The 15,547-nt window shown below is 44.2% G+C and overlaps 2 protein-coding genes across 3 annotated transcripts in view; one reads left to right on the top strand and one right to left on the bottom strand.

Annotated features, from left to right (window-relative positions):
- Positions 1 to 9,428, bottom strand: part of LOC134528522 (protein disulfide-isomerase A6 homolog) — a 35,525-nt gene extending 26,097 nt beyond the window's left edge. The window contains exons 1-2 of one of the 2 annotated variants that reach the window (XM_063362225.1): positions 9,140 to 9,428; positions 1,631 to 1,821 (exon numbers count right to left, since the gene is read on the bottom strand). In XM_063362225.1, the coding sequence (XP_063218295.1) occupies positions 1,631 to 1,821; positions 9,140 to 9,176 (228 nt within the window). In that variant the 5' untranslated portion in view covers positions 9,177 to 9,428. Of the gene's footprint in view, positions 1 to 1,626; positions 1,822 to 9,139 lie in introns of both variants that reach the window. The other variant, XM_063362224.1, reaches the window with a different exon arrangement.
- An 822-nt stretch (positions 9,429 to 10,250) lies between these two features.
- On the top strand, positions 10,251 to 13,973 carry LOC134528834 (uncharacterized). The gene is made up of 4 exons (XM_063362504.1): positions 10,251 to 10,271; positions 10,654 to 11,085; positions 11,176 to 11,254; positions 11,341 to 13,973. Exons 1-4 carry the CDS (start codon positions 10,251 to 10,253, stop codon positions 13,971 to 13,973), a joined length of 3,165 nt encoding a protein of 1,054 aa, XP_063218574.1.
- The last annotated feature ends 1,574 nt before the right edge of the window (positions 13,974 to 15,547 follow it).

Raw genomic sequence — 15,547 nt, 5'->3', positions numbered from 1 at the left:
GTCTGATTTCTCTTTCACCAGAGAAGATGCAGGACTTAAAACGATTGTGTGCATTCCTTCAGAGACCAGAAATCAGGATGTTTTACACACAGCTGAAAGAGAGTCCAGAATGTATTAGTGGCGATATTGATATAGATGAAGATGACAACAGTGATGAATGCATCGAGTGAAGACATTTTAGTGAACCATCACATTACTGTGCTATTTTCTCATTCAGTTTTCAATCATGTGTGATGTAAAAACCAAAAACAAGGAAACTATCAGAAATACATAAAATTAACATTGTCTTATCAACAAATTTTGTTAAATAAACTGATATATTGCCATTGTCTCAAATATTCATGTACAAATAGAATATCTGCTGCATTATCTGATAAATTTAAGGTATGGATTTTTTTCCATGAAAATTGTGGGCAGAAACAACCAATGTCAGAAACTATATAATTTTAAAAAGGCTAATTATAATATTTCAACATTAGAAACTTCAACAAACTGTTTCTTTCTTGTATACACGTGTATGTAAAAGTACCCAGATGTAATTTTAACAAAGAATCACATTTAGAAAGTTATTTGTTTCTCCTGAAAATTTCATTTTTTGACATTGGTTGTTTTTGCCCGAAACCCTTCAATTGTTCATCAACTGTACTATTTTTGTCTCAGAACTTAAATATTTTTTCAGTGCCCAATTAATTTTTTTTAGTGTTAATGTATGTGTACTTTAGACCAATTTTGGGGTAGCGGGAGATCTGGAGTATCACATAGTATTTCACGACTGTAATCACCCAGCAGCATGGAGGGAGTAAATAACTGAGCTGATTTTAGATTTAAACTTATTCAAACTAAAATAAACACATATCTACTTTAAAATCCAGAGCATATCACAGACTGCAGACAAATCATATCAACGTTCATAACTAACACATGTTAATTTCCATTCTACAAGAAAAAGGTTTGCGACATCATAAAAAGATTGATAATTTTCACTATTTTCGATGTTTACTATGTTTAAAAGCTCTTTTCCGTAGTCAGGCTAGAGCAGACACCCTGATATGTAATGATGTGAAGGCTACTGGCAGAACAGTTGGTATGGTTTAAATAATTGCAGCTATTTTCTCATCCCTAAATAAAAAAATAAATAAAAAAAAGGTGTTACGTAAAACTGAACAACATCCAACAAGTAATTATTCAATGTCACATATTCAAGTTTAGCCCATGACCATAACGGTATGATTCTGTATGTAGGTAATGATTCCGTGGTACATGATGCTTGCTGTTTCAATTTAGTATGTCGAAAGATCCTCATCAAACCTACCACTACCACACAAACCAATTATATCAAGTGGAAATTGTCTTTCGTAAATAACTTACGGTCATAATTCAGGTTACATCACCAGTTTTTGTTATGTCCAGGATCTTCTGACATAATAAATAAAACAGCAAGCATCATGTACCACAGGATCTATGTATACAGGATCAAGAGATAAACTTGGATACGTGATATGAAACTTTTACAGTTTAACAATGTTGGCATGAACAATTTAAGTAGCATAATTAGTTAAGAAATAATAACCAGGTTTAAGGGTTTAAGCTACTGATTAAAATCAAAGTGGTGGAACTAGCAACCACTTGCCTTCAGAGCCGCGGCAGCCTTGGAGTACTCGGGCACCAGCTGCTGACAGTGCCCGCACCACGGGGCAAAGAACTCCACGACCCACACACTGTCGCTCTGCACCACCAGGCGGTCGAAGTTCGTGGGTGTCAGGTTCACAACGTCCGAGCCAGAGTCGTATAGCGCCAGGCTCAGTGGGGCAATCAACAAGCCTGAACAGGAAGTTTCCATCATATTTATTTATTTATTATTTATACCAGCTGAGGGTTTAGCATTGGGCACAACACACAGAGACAAGGACAAAGAAACAAACAACTAAAAAAGGTGCGTGTACTTATGTACGTATGTGAGAAGTTATACTTCATTGGCATCCTTTTAAAATAGTTTTTAATTGCACGCAAATAATTAACTACAATAAAATAATAAAAGGGCTGAAAAAAGATAGTCAACACAGTCAATAAAGTTCAGCTTAAATTTGAAAAATTAAATAAATAAAATTTAGAGAATAATAAATATATATTATCTTTGAAAGATTTGTGCAATGGGAGTGCATGACTTGATGTAAGTTTTTGGACATACATACGCCATTGCTACACATACACCTGTGTTTCCGTACCATGTGCGTCTCTGCCTGAGGACGGGAGCAGATAGCAGTTCCCGAAACGTCGCTTGTTTCTGTTTAGGTAAAACTATTGTATTTGTTTGTCTTTTCGTTTTGTCATGTTTTTGTCTCGTTTCAACTGTTGTGCTGAATTATTTTGGGTTCAATATTTTTGTGCTGTCATCATTTGTGGGGGTTTTTTATCGTTCTATTCTGTTTTGGAAAACTATTGTGTTTGTTTCGCCTTTTCGTTTTGTCGTGTTTTGTTTCGTTTCAACCGTTGTGCTGAATTTTTTTTTGTGGGTTCAATATTTCTGTGTCGTCATCATTTGTGTTTTTTTTTCGTTCTCTTAGTACTTTTTTCTTTGTTTTTCTTTGATTTGTTGACCATATTCCTGTCACTGAATATTTTGTGGTGTTATATCCCTGTTGACAACAGCAATGTTTTTGCTTAATTTGTGTTTTTTTGTCTTTTTTATATTTCTTTATTTTTAGTTTTTCTTCAACAGAAAAAGTTTTTAGCAATGGCGTATGTCCAAAAACTTACATCAAGTCATGCACTCCCATTGCACAAATCTTTCAAAGACAATTTATTTTCTAAATTCAATATTCACTTTTCATTTTTATCAAAATGTTTTCATTAAATTATTTCATTTATTTTTAAAAATATTTATTATTTTTTCAATTTAATAATAAACATTAAAAATTAATATTTTAATTTGATGTTCGATTTTAATTTTTATCACAATTTTTTTATTAAATGTTTTATTAACTTTATTTGTTTATTTTGAAAATATTAAATAACCAATAATAAATATTTAACATTAATATTTAATAATATTTAGTATTAATTATATTAAATAATAATTTTTAATTTATATCAATAAATAATACATACGGATAGTTAACCTCAATTATATTAGAGCACTTGAAAAGTATAAAAGCACAATTTTTTTTACTAATATTTACGAATAGTAAATAATATTAATAAAAATATTCAATTTAAATCACTTCTGAATATAATTTATTAGCACATATATAATTTGCACTTGTATGAAACTAAAACACGTGTTGTGAATGTAGAAACTAGAACCATGTGGATAAATATTATAAAGATGAAAACAGTGATCAGAAGCGACAAGCGTGCCAACATGCGCGACTAATAGAGGTTCTATTTCTATTTTGTTGGTAGCTTTTTTTTTTTATAGACATAATGAGCGGTTTAGCGGGAAGCTTCAACCTGTTAATTTTGTGTTACAGTGATGTGCGCACATTTTAAAAATTTACTCTGTTCATTTTTTCATAACGCGCATAAAGATTTATAACTTCAAAAAAAGTAAAAAAAAAAAAAAAAAAAAAATAGCTACCGCCAAGTTTTGAACCACAGGCCTTTAGCATATTGACCGCACAGTATAACCGCTGCTCTGACAGAAGGTTATGAGGAAAATGTGTATTATATTTGATGTAATACCAAAATAATGTAGCTTTTTTTAAACCTTGGAATTTACTCATACACGTGGGTCCGCCATCTTACTGTGAAAATGTCGTTACATGGTGCGCGCGCAGCTTAAAATTTCACTCTCATAATATTTTCATGACGCGCCTAATGAAGTATAACATAAAAAAAAAGTCACTTCAAGTAAAAGTACACTCCGCTCCGTCAGTACAAAGAGGGGAATCTACAACAGGTAGGCACATCCGCAAATGCCCAACAAACATAAGTTGAGTGAGTTCCACACTTTCAGCAACACACACAGACACACACACACTAAAACCCAAAGCGACATCAAACAAAAAAATAATATAACATAATGACAGAATAGATACAAAAAAATTATTTACAATAAAACAAAAACAAAGAGTAAGACCAAGTATCTTCACTTATACACCCTCAGAGGGTAACACATGAAAATAACCTCTTTGATCCAGAATTCCACTATGTTTAAGTATTTTTGAAATGGTAGTAGTGTGTCTCTACTTTTACTGGTGAGCATAAGTAAAAAAATAATGAGAAAAATAAATTTAAATTATATCTGACTGTTCTTTTATACCTTGGCCCTAAGGTAACTAATGGAGTCAACTACCACTATTGGATAGTACTGATCTCACATATTGAAATCTGTATTATACTATTATAAATTGATTCTAAACAATGTTTATTATAATTATAGCATTTATTTTGATATTTTATGCCACCTTAAGGCTCTGTCTCACATGCCACATTAATTTCCTTATTTTATCGTTAATACTATCATGATAGCAATGCTGAGAAAATGACAAAAATCAATAATAAAAAATCAATAGTTAAGAGACCAAGACACATAAGTTTATATTTTATACATTTGTGTGTGTATAAATATATATAGGGGGGGGGGGGTGAGTGAGTGAGTGAGTGTGTGTGTGAGAGAGAGAGAGAGAGAGAGAGAGAGAGAGAGAGAGAGGGAGGGAGGGAGGGAGGGAGGGAGGGGAGGGAGGGAGGGAGGGAGGGAGGGAGGGAGGGAGAGAGAGAGAGAGAGAGAGAGAGAGAGAGAGAGAGAGAGAGAGAGAGAGAGAGAGAGAGAGACAAACACACTAGCTGCTCGACCCGGCTTCGCACGGTTTTATTAATGGGGGAAAAAATGAGACCAAATCTCTTATTTACAGTTATAATAAATGAAATACAATGAAAATTAATTAATTTTGACAAAAACTTAATACAATGCTTTGTAATGTACCGAAGAAAAAACAAATAGCACCGATGGTTTCCCGACTCTCAAGCACGCAACGTTGTCATGGAGACGAAGTGCCCACTGTTTCCCGGGCTTAAACACCGATCAACATTGATAATCAGTTTATTATTAATTATAAATTATTAAGACCATTAATCGAAATAAAAACTACCCTTTCTCTCAAGTTGGAAAAAATTCCACATAAATGCCAATTTTCCTCGAAATCGGTTGACTTGGTGAAGAGTTCACTGGAAACAAACTTCAGGACACTGGATTTATATATATTAAGATAAATTTTTAAGTAGGTATTAATATTCAACCTTCATGCAAAGGAAATGTAGGAAGATTACACTGTTTAAAGAGATTGTACAGAATGGCTGTACTTGATGTTACTAAATATAAGTTAATTTTGTTTGTGAAAGCTCAGTTCTTAATTGAAAATACTGTATTTTGCTTTTCAGTAGTTTTCATGTGAATTTTTGTGATACTGCAAAATTATTTTTATATTTTACTGAACCCACTTAAACTCACACATTTCAAGAAGGAAAAAACTGAGTGCACAATCAGTAATAGGAATTTTTACTGCCTTTGGAATGGGCATTTTTGTGTTAGTTTTTGCAATATTACTGTTTCCTAAAACTGTATCCTTTAATGTGAATTGCTGCAGTCTATTATTTTAAAATTAAGCCTTCATAACTGTATGCTAATGTCACGTGATTGCCATAATAAATAGAAAATATTGGTTGTTTAGGTCTGGTCAGCCTTATTTATAATACGTACATTAAAAATATTATTAAATTATTGAGTCATATTCTTACATTTTTAATTCAGAGGCCCATGATAAATTCTAATAATAATAACAACAACAACAACAAAAACAACAACAACAACAACAACCAATTTTGAACTGCTATGAAAATAACTCTATTAAGGGGATGACTCCCATTTCAGGTCAAGATGATACTTTTTGCATAATTAGCTGCCAAAGTTATATTTATAATGTTTTTGGGTTGTACAAATAATAATAATTTAATTTATTATTGCAGAACTGAAACTATTTAGGTTGAACTGCAATGCCACTGGCTACTTCAGGAAATGGTTTCAATTGATTTCAGAAAATATTAATTAATTTTACCGGGCATGTCAAAATTCTCAATTTGTTACGATTTGGATAGCCAAGAAACATGAAATGAGTTTTTGTGATAGAAATGCAAACCATATCATGAAGTAAAAACACTAGATTTTCCACCAATTTACCCCATCCTACCCTACTTTAATTATTAATGTAATATCGTAAATGACCTACACGGGAAAACAATAAATGGCGGCGGCAATATCAATGCACAAGTATTGTAGTTAATCTATAATGAGTATTTTTAAAAAACCAGTGTGAATTTAGAAATGCCGTTTTCAGAGTAAGTAGAGGAATGTTTCCAAGTGTTTAAAAAAGGGTTCTTCGAATTTTAAAATTTTATAATTTTATTCACGAAAAAGCCACAACGTAAGAAAATTACCTTGTCCAAATTAAGAGTGATATGCAGAATTACAAGTCAACTAATCTGTGTACTTCTTGCCTAACTCTCAATTAAACACCAGTTGCCATTTTGAAAAAAATTTTGATTAGGTACATTTGATATAGTATTTAGCCTAATTAGTTTAAAAACTCATAAAATCATTTTCACTCTATAATTTACCAGCATTAATACAGTGAATGTCAAAATGAATACTAAACCATGCTTATAAGGAAGTTCCAACAAAACACATGCACATACATACCAATCATAACTAGTACAACACAAAAGTAAACAAAGTAAATTACCATACATTTATGAGGCAGCAATAAGCTTTAAAAAGAGTAATTTCCGCTAATACCAAGTGAATAGGACCAACATTAAGGCCGGGTTTATAGAAAACGCAAGAACGCAACTACGGTAAAAGTCCAACCTTAACTCTTCTACCAGCACGTTTATAAAAAACGCAAGACACGCAATAACGCAAGAACGCAACGCAGAGGTTGTTCAACTTTCTACTTCTTGCGTTTTCTCCTTGCGTTTCGACCTTCTATGCTGGTTGCTTTAGTATGTGGAAACTGAAACTGTCATGTAATGCATATAGAAGGCTCTGCAATTGTAATTAATCATTACGCTTGTGTTTCTTTATTTATGTTTTGGGCTGGTATTCTTCTAGTGAATACAGCGTAATGGAGGAAGCTGATGAATTTCTTGTTCAGCTTATCCAAAATTTTCCCTGCTTGTACGATAAGTACAACAAAGATTTTAAAAATAATCATGACTTATTCCTGAAATTTTATTTTTTGACGTTGGCGATGGCCGGCGTCCTTGCATTTTTTTTATAAACGACTGTGAATTTCTTGTGGTTGTCGTGTCCTGCGTTCTTGCGTTTTCTATAAACCCAGCCTAAACCCCTCTGAATTCGTCAGGGACATGTGAAGTAAGCAAGGTAACAAGAACACAACTGCATACCTAATTTTTGACAATGCCTTATTTTTTTTCTTTAAGTGGACACTACTAACTATAGCAGCATTTACTTTTCAAAGACTGAAACAACCAAATTATAAAAATAAAGGAATAAGGTTAAGTTTAGATCCATTTTAGCCAGGCCACCGAGCTTATTTTGTTTTGGTAAATATGTATTGTACGGATTAGCGCCAAAAAAAATCGTACAAATATGAAATAACTTTAATTATATGCTATCTTACGTCCTCTTTTCAGAACCGCCTGCGGAGATAATAAATTCCAATTACTTTTGGAGATATGGAATTTTTTAATATTCATTTTTTGGCAATTTTTTTAAAAAAAAAAATTTAAAAATCCGAAAATACCTTTATTCTGTGCTCTTTAACTTCCTCTTTTCAGTAAACCCGGCGGAGATCAGAAATTCCAAATACTTTAGGAGATATGGAATTTTTTAATTTTCATGCTGTGCACTGATGCGTCCCTCAGCGGGAAACCTACGATTCACACGTCCTTCTGGACATACCCGAATACTCACGTTGGCAAGCCTTCTTTTCTTAAAATTAGCAAGAAGTAATTAAAAATACTTTAAAACATTGTGGATGGTTGGTTATATTAGGTAAGTATAGCTACATTAAAAAAACTGTAAAATCATTTTATGGTTGCTTAGCCAATAACTTTTTAATATGTAGCTATCCAGCGCTAGGAAACAGTTTACATGATTTCACAGTATGTTTAATGTACCTATCCTAACCAAATCAACCATCCACAATGTTTTCAAGTATTTATAATGTAGCTAACATAACCTAATTGACCATTAGTTTTCATGAGTTGCATATTTATTTACAATAAACAAAAAAAAACCGAAGATGCACGATCGGGCGTTTGCCTCTCGTCTGTTGAAAGAAGGCTTGCCAACGTGAGTATTCGGGTATGTCCAGAAGGATGAGTGAATCGTAGGCTTCCCGCGTTCCCATTGTTGCTTGTTTAAAAGTATGATTTTTTTTTTTCGTGACGTAGTTGAACGACTACATCACGTAAAAAGAAAATTACGTGAGTTCCTACTGTTCATCCTTTTTCCCGGTTTGTTAGGTCAGGTCAGCTACATTATAAATACTTTAAAACTAAACAACCATTAAAATTAATTTTTATTATTTTTAATGTCCGTTCAGTTTCAAAGTATTTATACTGTAGCTGACCTGACCTAATCTACCTTTGTCCCGTTTTGTTAGGTCAGGTCAGTTACATTATAAATACTTAAAACTATACAAGTAAAATTAATTGATATTATTTTTAATTTCCGTTTATTTTGAAGTATTTATCATGTAACTAACCTTACCTAATGGAAAATTTCTGTTATTTATGCATTCACGCACACACGGCAAAATATAAAATGGCGTCTGTTGAATGATTACATAGGGCTTGTATTGCAAAATAAGAACGGCGATATCTCCAAAAGTAATTGGAATTTTTAATCTCCGCAGGCGGTTCTGAAAAGAGGACGTAAAAGAGCATTTAATGAAAGTTATTTCATATTTGTACGATTTTTTTTGGCGCTAATCCGTACAATACATATTTACCCACATACGCCTCCAAACTCCAAAATTACTCATCTTTTATCAATCAATTTTCGACATTATTTACTTACGGAAACGGTACTGTTGTGATAACAGCCGTTAGTGGTGGAAGCACAATTCTGTAATTCATTACTTGGAATTTTTTAGTAAAAATATGTACGTTAACTTACCAATGAAAATGAACACAATGCCGGAACTTCTTTCCATTGCTACTATGATAATGTCAGAAAGAAAAACTTTACTATCTAATTGGTTTATAAAATTGATAATTTAATAATTGACTTTCACCAACAACAACATTCCTATATCCAACAGGGTTTATCAACATCTAATGCCACATCTCATCACTTGTTTGAAACTTCAAAATATTGTGGAAAGCGAATAACACCACGTCAGATATAGGTTAGTGCAAGTGATCATGGAAACAATCGAGAAATATTGAATTTCGTGGGAAATTGTCATTGGTCAGCATCATAATTCATAGAGTTTATTTCAACAGAACTTAACTAAAACTATATGACTACAACAGTAAACCATGATTAGTATTTAGCGAAAACAAAATGTTATAAAATTCATCTGGTAAAACATTTACAATAAAAGTTCAGATAAACAAATTAAGTTCATCTAGTTAAGCATCATCCTTAATAATCTACCTCCTCAAAATATATTTTCAAGATCAATTTCTGTAAAAAACTATCACCTCAAAATATATTTTATTTTTATTTATTTTGTTTTGTATTTTTGTTCCATTGATCCCACATGGAGTCAAGGTTCCGGGATATAGAACATGTCACGTTATACATATAGTTCCCTTAACATACAAATATTTTGACGCCAACCGCCGGTGCTCGTTCTGGTCCGCAAAGGTCGTTATGTCACAACAACACTTACTCTTAAGTGCGTCGAACACGCCCGAGCGTGATGTCCACCGAGTGTATAAAAGTGCGCCGCGACGAACACCAAAGCGACGACAGCGCCCGGCCAGGTGTGGCAATGCGCCGAATTAAATATGTAATTATTCTGGCGGCCTAACGGAAGGGGGCGGCAGAACCCGCACCCTTTGTTTGCGAGGTGAAAGTGCGGCATTCCAGTGACTTGGCCGCACGCACTTCCCCCGCTTTTTTTTTTTCATGTAGTGCTCTCCAAACAAGGGGCAGTTTTTTTCACCCTCCCTCACGACTTGTCCCGCCCGCCGCCGACGCTACGGCCCACCGCCCGGGACGGAACCACGAATCGCGTAATGCAAGACGGCGCACACATAACTATTAACATGGAGGACTTATGCCGGGACTGCCGGAAACCGTGCGCGGCCATCTGCCCGGCCGAGGAATATTGTTGCCTATACTGCATGTGCCAGCAACGCATCAAAGCCGAACACCAGGCGGACAGTGTAGAGGACAGAGCTAGTGCGTGATGCGCAGCAGTACAGTGTCACGGGCGCCCCGAAGAGACCGCACGCTGTCACCAATGCGGCGTCATGAAACATCGTGCATGCACTGATGCACGAGAGTTTTTGAACTTTCGTGACAGCCTGTTTATGTGCGGAGGGTGCGAGGAACGCACAAGCAAGGCGGTTCACAGACAAGTGTTGCCAATCTCCCGCATCGCAAGAGGACCAATCACTCTTCCAGAGTTCGCTGGGCAGACACACGAGGACCCGTGTTTATTCACACTTGTGTGTCAGGACAAACTGACGCGCTACAGCGTCGCGGCTGACGAGTGGACGGAGCGCGTCAGCGGCCAATTTCGAGGCGAAGCCCACGCCTGGTGGCAGCAGACGGGCGAGTACGACATGGACTGGAGCGACTTCACTCACCGCCTCGAGTCGCGGTTCAACGACTCTCGCGCGCGCGCGCGATGCCAGCGTGAACTGTTTTGTCGTGCTCAGACCCGCGGCGAGAGCGTGGAAGCCTTTGTGCACGAGAAGCTCCGCCTCCACAGACGCCTCGCGACGGGCAGCCGGTTTGGGGACATGCTGTCCAGTATTGTCGAGTTGCTAACACCGGAGTTACGCCCGTTTCTGCGGGGGGCAGCCGGGGAAAGCCTGGACAGTTTCCTCACACTAGCACGGGACATAGAAGAGGACCTCAAGGCTGCGCAGTACACGCGCGGCCCGGTACACTCCCGGCATGCAGCACCGCCTCCCGCACCCTTGCCACTAGAGGACGCACGTGCTGTTGTGCCTTACGTCCGCCTACCCCCGCAGCAGAGAGATGCAGCAGGACCATCACGAGGAGGGGGCTCATCACAGTCGGCCCCCTCAGACCTGTCGTGGCGCCAGACGGGTCGGGAGGAGAGCGATGAGCGGCCACCACGCTGCCGTTACTGCCCGACAGAGGAGCGACACTAGCTGCGCTTGTGCCCCACAAAGGCCGCGCTGGAGGGAGCGCGCGAGGGAGGCGCGCCGTCGGCGGGAAACGTGGAGCCGGGGGCGGACAGACGGCTGGGCGCCGCGCCCCGGGGCATAAACTACCAGAGGAACCAGCGACAGAACTAATCCACCGGTTATGGCATCCGTCGGAGACTCGGACGCCGCCTGCGGAGCAGGACCAAGCGCCGTCGGATGATGGCGGGGATCGGGCGCGGCCTGAGCCAAATGCCCCTGTGCCGGGGTCGCCATCAGGACAGAGGAGTGCCACCCCGACTCCCGCGGCCTCGTCACCAGCCGTCCAGGAGCCGGACGTGTCTCTCCGGCGGCCTGCCGCTGGCGGAGGAGCTCACCGAGGGGACGACACGCTGGTGCCGGAGCTGCCAGCAGAGCCCCTCCTGGGCTCCCCACGTCCGGATGACATGAGACTCGCGAGCGAGGTGGGCCGGGTGCCAGTCCACTTGGGGCGAGTTGGACCCGAGGAACCAGAGCTGCTGCGGATACCAGTTCGTGCCGACGACCGGGAGATGCTGGCCCTGGTGGACACCGCAGCCAGCCGATCCTTCGTCGCGGCTCACTTGGTCGCCGAGGAGGTGGTGGTACCGCGCCTGGAGCAGGTGCAGCAGGCCATCAGGGACACCAGCACGACGGCGAGGGGCACAACCCAGGTAACACTGAACATCATTGGTCATGTCAGTCGCATCGAGGCCTGGGTGGTCCCCGACCTGCGCGAGGGGCTGATCTTGGGAGCACCATGGCTGCACGAGGTCGACGCCGCTGTGGAGGTGCGGGCCGGACGGATGCACTTTGGCACCCGCGGGCGCTGGACGGTGTACGGCATCCACCAAAGCCCCCCTCCCCCTCCTCAGTCAGTCACCCGCCTGGAGGACCTCCGGCACAACGTCCCGGCAGAGTATGCTGACGCCATCAGTTGGGCCCTCGAGTCCCGACCTCAGGTATTTGCGGCGGTGGACCGGTTAAGGCGCACGACAATGACGGAGCACAGTATCCCTATGGTGCCGCACCGCCAGCCGTTTGAGAGTGTGCATGGGTTCGGGCCCCGGGAGCACGAGGCGATCCAGTCCCAGGTGGACGAGATGCTGCGCGACGGGGTCATCGAGCCCAGCACCTCCCCATACAACTCGAGGGTGGTGCTGGCCACTAAGAAGGACGGGAGTTTACACTTCTGCGTAAACTTTAAGGCTGTCAACAGACTGACGATCCCCGCTCCCCCCCCGCAGATCAACATCACTGACGCCTTGGCCGGGCTGGGCGACGCAAAAATGTTCACGACGCTGGACCTGAAGTCTGGCTACTGGAAGGTGCCGGTATGCCCCGCCGACCGTCCGAAGACGGCGTTCACTGCGCCAGACTGTCGGCGGTACCAGTTCTGTGCCATTCCGTTCGGGCTCATGGACGCCCCGGCCACGTTCCAGTCTATGATGGTGCGCGTCCTGGACAGGTACATCGGCGTCTTCGCCAGTGCCTATCTGGACGACGTCATCGTCTATTCCGGGACGTGGGAAGACCATGCGCACCACCTGGCGCTGGTCCTGGAAAGGCTGGCCAGACACGGACTGACTTGTGCCCCGAACAAGTGTCACATCAAGGCTGAGGAGATCGTGTTCCTGGGGCACCTGGTGACGGCGGAGGGGTGCCATCCGCGTCCTGCCCAGCTGGAACTCATCGAGGAGAAGCAGGCGCCGAAGACTAGGAAGCAGCTCCAAAAGCTTATGGGACTGCTGAACTGGCTGCGGTCTTTTGTGCCTGACTTCGCGACGATCACGGCCCCGATGACTGACCTGTTGTCTCCGAAGGCCAAGTTCCGGTGGACGCCCGCCGCGGACAAGGCCCTGCGCCAGGTCAAAGACCGTTTCCGGAACTGTCACACGCTGTCGCGACTGAAACCTGACCAACCCATCTTCGTCCAGATGGACGCCAGTCAGGAGGGGATGGGTGCGGTGCTCTACCAGGTGGACGGCGACGGTGTCCGGCGTGTGATTGAGTACCCCAGTGCGAAGTTTGGGCCGGCTGAGAGGAGGTACCACGTGAACGAGCAGGAGTGCCTGGCAGTCGTCTGGGCTCTTCAGTGCTATCGGCACCACCTCGAAGGCCGCTCGTTCACGCTTAGGACCGACAGCCAGTGCCTTCGCTGGTTGGACTCCGCTCAGGGCTGGAAGTCCAAGTTCACTCGCTGGGCCATGCTGATTCAGGAGTTCTCGTTCTCGGTGGAACACGTCCCGGGACGGGAAAATCAGCTGGCCGACGAGCTGTCCAGGAATCCGGATCCCACGAGTGTGTTCCGCGACGACCAGGGCTGGGAGGAGGTGCTTCCTCCGATTCACGAGCCCGTCGTCGAGAACCCGGGGCCGCGGCCGTGCGAGTTGTATGCGCTGCCCGACCCCGCTGTCCCCGAACCAGACACGCCACCGGAGACGCTAGCCGACTTGCTTTTGCGGGTGCGGGCGGAGCAGCTCCGGGACCCAGACACCCAGTCCCGGCTGGCCGAGTGCGGGGAGAAAGAGGTACCGGGCCACCGGAGTCTTGACGGCGTGCTCCAGACCAGGGGGCCACACAAGTCGGGCAGGTGGCGGACCCACATGCCGCCAGAGGCCAGGCAGTGGGCCCTGTGGTAACTGTACGACCACCCCCTGGCTGGACATCCCGGTGCAGAGCAGACACTGCGGGAGATCCGACGGACATTCCGCTGGCCGGGGGACGCGGCGGATGTACGTCGTTATGTCAGGGCCTGCCAGCGTTGCCAGGAGCGGAAGTCCCGGAGACCCGACGGCGAGGAGCAGCAGGTCCCACGACGGCCCCGGGATCCCTTCCACACTGTGGCGGTGGATATCATGGGGCCGTACCCTCGCACGTCCCGCGGCCGGTGCTTTATCGTGGTGGTCACGGACGTCTTCACCCGCTGGGCAGAGGCGTTCGTAGTGCCAAACGTGAAGGCCGGCACCGTGATTGCCCTGCTCGAGCGCGAGTTGTTCCCGCGATACGGGTACCCCGCTGTCCTGCTGACAGACAACGGGGCGCAGTTCGTGGGGAGACACTGGCGAATGTCCTGTGAGCGGTGGGGGGTGGAGCATCGCACGACGCCCACCTACCACCGGCGCGCGAATCCGACCGAGAGGCGGAACCAGGACATAAAGACTCAGCTTCGCATATGGTTGGACGAGGACCACACCAAGTGGGACCTGCACCTGCCGACGTTGCTGTACTGCCTGCGCCGACGGACGAACGTGGTCACGGGCCATTCCCCCGCCGAACTGGTGCAGGGGCGCAACCTCGCCCTGCTCGGGGAGGCGCAAGCACTCGCCGACACCGACGTGACACCTGTTGACGAGCTACGTGACGATGCCCGACGACACCAGGAGCTCTTCCTGGCACGACGAACACCCCAGACGACCCGGCCCCCTGGTCGGCTCGAGACAGGACAGTGGGTGTACGTCCGGTGCCACCATCTGTCGTCGGGCGACAGGGGGTTCTGCGCTGGACTGGCGCCGTAGTGGACGGGGCCGCAGGAGGTGGTTGTTCGTCTGGGGAGCATGACATACCTCGTCCGTCGCGCTAATGGGCGCACGACGAAGGTTCACAGGGACAACCTCCGACTGGCGGACTCGACCGACGATGACGACCTACCGACCCCCGTACCTGCCGACGACCCAGCGGAAGAGCCTGACCGGGCCTTGCAGTACCAGGCGATCCCTGAGGGTGACCAGGTGGGTGACGTCGGCCTAATTCAGGAGCCAAAGGGGGGCGATGACATCTGACGCGTCAGACGGAGGGAGACCACGGGGTGCGAGCCTGGACGAGCTGGAGCGCCTCGTGGACACGATATCCCGGGACGACGACAATGACGGAACGCGCAGGTCAGACGTCACCATCGAGGAGGTGTCCGCCGACGACACCGTCCCCGGGGACCCGGTCGACCTGAACGACCCGACGGTGACCCCCCCCCTGACCATGGTACGAGACGCTGATGGGGGTGCACCCGCCCATGGGAGCGACGGCCGGGGGGCGGGCCGGTGACTACGAGTGACACGACGGATGACGAAGTGACGGTGTGACTCCTCAGCGGGGAGAGTGACGTGGACCGGGCGCAGCCCGTGGTGCTTGACATGCCCCCTGAGGAGACGACGATGGTGGTGCACGCGGGAGACGGGCCCGAGGAACGACGGTCCACGCGCTGCTTGACGGCCCCTCG

Source organism: Bacillus rossius, chromosome 1 (genome assembly GCF_032445375.1).
Source record: "Bacillus rossius redtenbacheri isolate Brsri chromosome 1, Brsri_v3, whole genome shotgun sequence".
Taxonomy (NCBI): domain Eukaryota; kingdom Metazoa; phylum Arthropoda; class Insecta; order Phasmatodea; family Bacillidae; genus Bacillus; species Bacillus rossius.
Note: the sequence above shows the minus strand (reverse complement) of the source record. Positions and strands in the feature narration are given on the sequence as shown.